This window comes from Pygoscelis adeliae, unplaced genomic scaffold (genome assembly GCF_000699105.1).
Source record: "Pygoscelis adeliae isolate BGI_AS28 unplaced genomic scaffold, ASM69910v1 Scaffold38, whole genome shotgun sequence".
Taxonomy (NCBI): Eukaryota; Metazoa; Chordata; class Aves; order Sphenisciformes; family Spheniscidae; genus Pygoscelis; species Pygoscelis adeliae.
In genome coordinates this window covers 3,687,540-3,693,952 of record NW_008825614.1, presented here as the reverse complement: position 1 = coordinate 3,693,952, position 6,413 = coordinate 3,687,540, and the positions used below count along the sequence as shown (strand labels likewise).

The 6,413-nt window shown below is 40.2% G+C and overlaps 1 protein-coding gene across 1 annotated transcript in view; it reads left to right on the top strand.

Annotated features, from left to right (window-relative positions):
* The first annotated feature begins 1,444 nt into the window (after positions 1 to 1,444).
* ST8SIA1 (ST8 alpha-N-acetyl-neuraminide alpha-2,8-sialyltransferase 1) overlaps positions 1,445 to 6,413 on the top strand; it is a 100,152-nt gene continuing 95,183 nt past the window's right edge. The window contains exon 1 of the mRNA XM_009332830.1: positions 1,445 to 1,600. Coding sequence (XP_009331105.1) covers positions 1,499 to 1,600 — 102 coding nt within the window. The 5' untranslated portion in view covers positions 1,445 to 1,498. The remainder of the gene's footprint in view (positions 1,601 to 6,413) is intronic.

Below are 6,413 nucleotides of genomic sequence, written 5' to 3'. Positions count from 1 at the left end.
TATATTTTACGTTATTACATATAAAAACTAATATGAGCGTCACCCTTCCTATAGAGAGCTACTCCCATGCAGGCTTCGCAAAGATAGGATATTTCTGCCTTGCAGATGTCTAGAGCTTTTCATCATTCTGTACTTCAGGATATTAATTGCTGAGTTTGCTGTGATACAGAATTACTGCTCAATACAACCTTCAACCACCTCACCAGCTCTCAAATTTCTACTCAAGCTGAGTAATAAGTATTTTGGGGAAATGAATGTGAAAAGGATATGTAGTTTCGGCAAGGAAACAAGAAGTATAATATCCACTATATATATATGTATCTCAATCATACTGGGATGACTTCGAGTAGGGAAGTGATCGTGCCCCTGTACTCGGCACTGGTGAGGCCGCATCTTGAATACTGTGTTCAGTTTTGGGCCCCTCACTACAAGAAGGACGTTGAGATGTTGGAGTGTGTCCAGAGAAGGGCAACGAGGCTGGTGAGGGGTCTGGAGAACAAGCCTTATGAGGAGCGGCTGAGGGAGCTGGGGTTGTTTAGCCTGGAGAAAAGGAGGCTGAGGGGAGACCTCATTGCACTCTCCAACTACCTGAAAGGAGGTTGTGGTGAGGTGGGTGTCGGTCTCTTCTCCCAAGTAACAGGCGAAAGGACGAGAGGAAATGGCCTCAAGTTGCGCCAGGGGAGGTTTAGATTGGATGTGAGGAAAAATGTCTTTACTGAAAGAGTGGTTAAACATTGGAACAGGCTGCCCAGGGAAGTGGTTGAGTCCCCATCCCTGGATGTATTTAAAAGACGTGTAGATGAGGCACTTAGGGACATGGTTTAGTGGGCATGGTGGTGTTGGGTTGACGGTTGGACTCAATGATCTTGGAGGTCTCTTCCAACCTTAAGGATTCTATGATTCTATGACTCAAGTTGGACTTCAGTTAGAAGGCAGGCTCTAATACTGCTGTGAATGTAGCACAAGGATATTTAGTAACTGGAGAGAGATGCCAAATTTTTCCATACTTAAGTTATGTAACTGTGGGGTTTTAGGAGGCCTGCTTTTCAGGAATAAGGTTTGGTACTGAATTTTCATATACCTCGGATTTAATTTTCAATGGAGCTTCTTTGATTTCCGTATGTGTTGGAGACCAGTTTTTTAATTCATTAGAATGGGTTGTAAAGGATGGAGTTTCTTTTGCTGAATCTTGTTCTATTTCTATGCCACTCAAAAGTGAGTGGAGGTTTAAATTTTTTACTGTTTATTTCTAAGATTTTCTGAAATAAAATCAGGTTTTCTGGCCCTTCTGTAAGTAAAAAAGTCACCTGTGTTCATCCACTGGCTGGGAAGATGAATGGCTTGCTTTGGAGCATCTGAGAGTGGCAGGATCTCAGGTGTGAGGGGTGGTCGTTAGAGAAGGCATGCCAAGGCTCTAATTAATATGGCTTTTTCTCTTGTGCTTGCCTTCACTAGGAAGCTGTTGGAAGAATGCTGCGACCCCGGGCAGCTCTTTGCTATGACAAAGCTGAACTCCCCGATGGGAAAGAACCTCTGGTTTGATGGGGAATTTTTATATTCTTTCACTATTGACAATGCAACTTACTCTCTCTTCCCACAGGTTAGTAACCTTTTTTTACTTTTCACTTTAAGTATTAATATACTAAATGGTAACATGGTACAAATGAGTATAAATAGGCTAAATGCTCATCAAGAAATTGTATCTTCATTTCTCAATACAAAACAGTCTCCTCTGCTTTTTCCCGTCCATGTTCTGAAAACGTTTGTATGCATGTTAATATTTCCCTGGCCACTTTTCAGGTGTGCGGATGTATATAAGGGACGAGATTGGGCCACCCATCTGGATTTTTAAAACACTAAGTTCTGGCTATTTTAAGAAGGTGATTTCTGCATTTCAGTCAGCGGTCACGCTCACTGGGAGCACAATCCCTCATCTAGGATTGCTTCAGTTCAGATCTGTTTAGCTAAGATGTGACAGTGCTTTGTGTGAAGGTGTCCATGTTGCTTCCAAGTTAATGAACTTTATTGATGGCAAGCAACGTGAGCCCAATAACAGAAGCCAACAGCTTGACTTTGCCGATTCTTGCTGTGTTGTGAATATTAGAATTGGTTTGTTGTTGTTCAGCAAATGTGTTTTAGGTTAAGTGCAGGGTTTTCGAGTGCTGGGAATTTGTAATACTGATATAGGCTTCTTGTATTTTTAATATATGAACTGATGTTAAATAATGAGTTTATTATATTGAATTTTGCATGTGGAAGGAGAGGTGTTTTATGTGGCTACACATTTAAAGAAAGCCAAACATCTGGACATATTAATTGATTTACATGTTACTTTAATTTCTCGAATTAAAGGCATAGGTATTTATTAAGCCTCCCAGTCAGTGTTAAGTCATTCGCACCGGGCTTCTCATTTGTTGCTGTTTTGGTTAAACATGTTCTTACTTGTTAAACTCATCCTGCAAATAAAACATCAAAAAGGTTATTTTTTATTTTTTTATTTTTAAAAGTAGTTTCCAGATCTCGGCAACAGAGTTTTGACTTCAAATGACTTTCTTTTAGTGGAGAAAGAGTGAGGGGAAACTAACTGCGGTGGAGGGAAGAGGAGATGGGAACGGCCGCTTTCTGTATTAAGACATCATCCGGAGGAGCAATGTTACAGCTGTGTCTTGTTTAGGCTGCCAGTCTGCCGGCTTGTCACTTGGCTGTGCCTGCTGCAATGAACCGGTTAATGGACCTCTGCCTCCCTCAGGCTGCTCCCCAGCTGCTGTGTCCCTGCAAGCTCAACAAACAAGTAGATGCTGAAATGTGCATGGCGAGTGTTTTTTCCTGCAGTACAGCTGGAAAGGGGCTGCCTGGCTGGAGTGAACTTCTCTCCCTGCCTTTGAGACTGGTAGAAAGTTTATGGTGTGTCACAGAGTAGCAGCTGTAAATCTTTTTTATGATGATTAGTATGATTTGTTGCTACAATATTGCACCGTTTATTGAAGAAAACTGAAATCCTTGGCAGAGCTGTGAACTTTGTACTACACAGAAACTGGCAGCAACTGCTCAAAATGTGTCCGTCCTTCCAACATTTCAGAAAAGCCCCACCTGGGCTGCTGCAGGAAGGTCACTATTTGTGATGGATTTGGGATTTCAGATTTGGTTTTCTTTGGATTAAAACCTAGCACTGTGCCTGGCCGCAGTGGTGTCCTACCTCCTCTCACAGAAAAGAGCGGAGTACTGGATGGGCTCCTTCAGAGAGGTAAATGCTGGTTAGAGAGGAATCATGGTCTCGGGAACCTCAGTGGTTCCCAGGCTCCCAAACCCGATCCTCAAAGTTTATCAGATGGCCAGATTGAGAGCGAGGATCTGGGCAGCCCTGGAGGGACAAACTGCTGAGGGGCAACATGAGCTAAGGAGCTGGGACTTCAGTGTCCCTTAGGCTTGCCAAGCAGGCTGCGAAGAGGATGGCTAGGTGCTGTTGTAGGGGTGGTGGTGGAAAGTGAATTTTTGTGATGGCCAACCCTAGAATAATGCTAGAAAGCAGCTCTAGGACTGGTGCCAGAAATGCTATTCCTTTAATGAATTGACGGGCAAGTCATTGCTGACACATGCTACTTACTACTACTCCCTTTTTCTTGCAAGTACCACTGCCTCTAACTTGATGTGCTATTCCTATGTATTTTGCCCGGAGAAATTTTGAAAACCTTTATCAGATGAAATCCTGCTAGGCTTAAAAGCTTAGGAAGATTTTTTTGCAGTAAATTATTAAATGAAGTATTTTTCTGCCTCTCTCTTTGTTTCAAGAAAAATACTCGCCTAAATTTTTCAGGCTTCTACTTTGAAGAATGCAACCAGCAAGCGATTTTTGTGAAGATGAAGGTTCCTTTCAAAAGTATCCAGAAGCTTAAAACCACACATAAAATATGGGTAATACTCTGAAATGCTCAGGGGATGTAACAGGAATGTAAAGGGCCGCAGCTATGTTGATATACTAGAAAAAATATTTCCTCCAGAATAAATAAAAAAGGCTCCATCCACATCAATCTGCTGGACTTAAGTCATTTTGTGCTTGCAGAAGATTTCTCAGTCCTGAACCAGTTATTAACTTACAGAATAAAGTAACTCAAAACTAAATAGGAAACTTGCTATATTTTATGGCATAGAATAAGCTGACTATGCATCAATGGAGACTTATACAGAAATAATGTAAGTCTGTCAGAACTTAATATGTAAAATGTCACTTAATTTTGAATGTGAACAATACAAAATGGAATATTTTTTCTTCTGAATAATCTGTAGATAAAGTTCTTACAGCTGGTTCAACGTTTTCTGATGGAGTGCTTTTCCAATAAAAATGCTATTTCATCAAAATATAAATTTAGTGTCAGTTCATTGGTTTTTCAATTTTTCTTTGAAGTGAGAAGGTTAAAAGGTTGTGGTGGTGTTATGATATTTCATTTTACCATTTTTTGAATGTAATATTTCAACTGGTTTTTTTTATCAGCTTCATTGCTAGCTTTTTTTTCCCCTCAGACTTTGATGATACTCTTCCTCCTCTTATTTTTTTTTAAGTTTTTGATTGGCCAAGGGAGAAATTTGCAAAAGAAAAAAGCCTTTATGTAGAAATAGTCATTCAGTGTTTCATTTCAGTTTATGAGAACAAAATTTGAAGTTGCAGAGTTTTGCATGAACCAACAATTCTAGCTGCTGGAAGTGGCTCCTCTTACTCTCCCCCTCTCTCAGTGTCATTTTGCCCCTGATTTCTAGAATTAATTTTTTTTGAAACAGAAATGAAATATGACACAGACTACACCATCTTTCCCATCCTGGAGAGAAACTGCTAGTGGCTCATTGTCAATACCTGACGGTCAGGAGAAGACGTGGGGCAGGACGTGGCTCATCACAGAAGATGGCCTAGTGTGCAGTGAGGGCAGGCATCCCACCTACATCTCATCTCCCAACATGTACTATGGTGGCATTGTCTGGAGCTGTTGAATAATGGAGTGTCATTTCAATTAAAATCAGACATTTCTTGACAGCAGCTTTGTTATATTACTTGCTGTGATCTACAGCATTATTTCCCACTCTTAGGAGACAAAAAGTGTAGATCCTGCATATAACTGTAGGTGTAGTTTAACATTAACAACGAGAGGTTATTCCTACTGCGTACCTACCACTTTTCTAAAGCTTTTCATGTAGACTTGAAGTTTCAATATTAGCCAGTAATTTTAATACGTATCTGGGGGCGCTTGAGAGTTCAGAGATGTAGGTGACCCTACACAGTCGAGATCAGCGGCATGGTTGGATAAATCTCTGAATAGTGGCAGGTTGGCCACTAAAGGCCATGGATAACTTGTAATGTATTTCCTCTCCATTGTGGTCCAACTATTACACAGAAAAAGGAACTGTGTTGGTGAGCGTTCAGGAGTCCTGTCCCTGACAGGGCAGAGACATACACCCTCCTTGCTCTTCAGCCTGGAAGTTTAGCCATGCGACTCTGGTCCTGTTGAGTTGTATTGAGGCACGGCAGAAGGCATGACTAGCATTTTCCACCGTTTACAGTCTGACTAGAATGGAAGAAACCAGGCTTCCATATATTCCTGCAGTAATTTTTAGATGCTATGAGTAAATGTGATGTAACCACAGGAGTAGCTGGGATGTAACTCAAAGCCATGTGAGAGAAACGTGAACTAACACTCATCTGTTTTTGAGTTGGAGAATAAAACAAGCCCCAGTTTCAAACATTTTCTGAAATAATTTTGCACGCCTTCCCGTCTCTTTCTTCCTCAGAGTTTCAAAATCAAATTTCAGACTATCTTTTTAGAGGGAAAAAACCTCTTACCCCAGTATTTAGCTGTTTATGCAAATAATTTATTTTTGTTGATTGTTGGTAAAAGCTTATAGCAAGGAAGAACTGAGGTGAATTTCTGAGGTCTCCTTTCCCCTTCTCCCCCAAGATTAAAGAAATAGTTAAATCAAATGGAACTTTTCACTGCCATGTGAAGTATTATTTTGGAGGGTAGAGGAATGAATATTTCAAAAGAAATTTCAAATGTTAAGCTTCAACTTTTTAATTTGACAAAATAAAATAACTAATTGAAAATTTTTCTGGTTTTATTGTATTTCACCTGAAGCAGTTAGACACATTTGGTACCAGTAAATTATTTCAAATTACTAAAATATGATTCCCCAGCTGCTCAAATCCCTTCTAAAGTTTCACCTGCAAAATGCTGTCAGCTAGAAGAATGGCTACTTGCAACGAGCTTCTCATGAATAGTCATCACAAATGGCATTTGAGAAATCCAAAGGAAATAGCTTCAAGCCACAAATAAATTTGGGAAAGCTGGCAGTTGTTTCTGGATACCTTGTGATCAGGAGAAAGGCAATATTTTTCAAATTATTAAGTAGAGTTTAAATTCTTGTCCTTA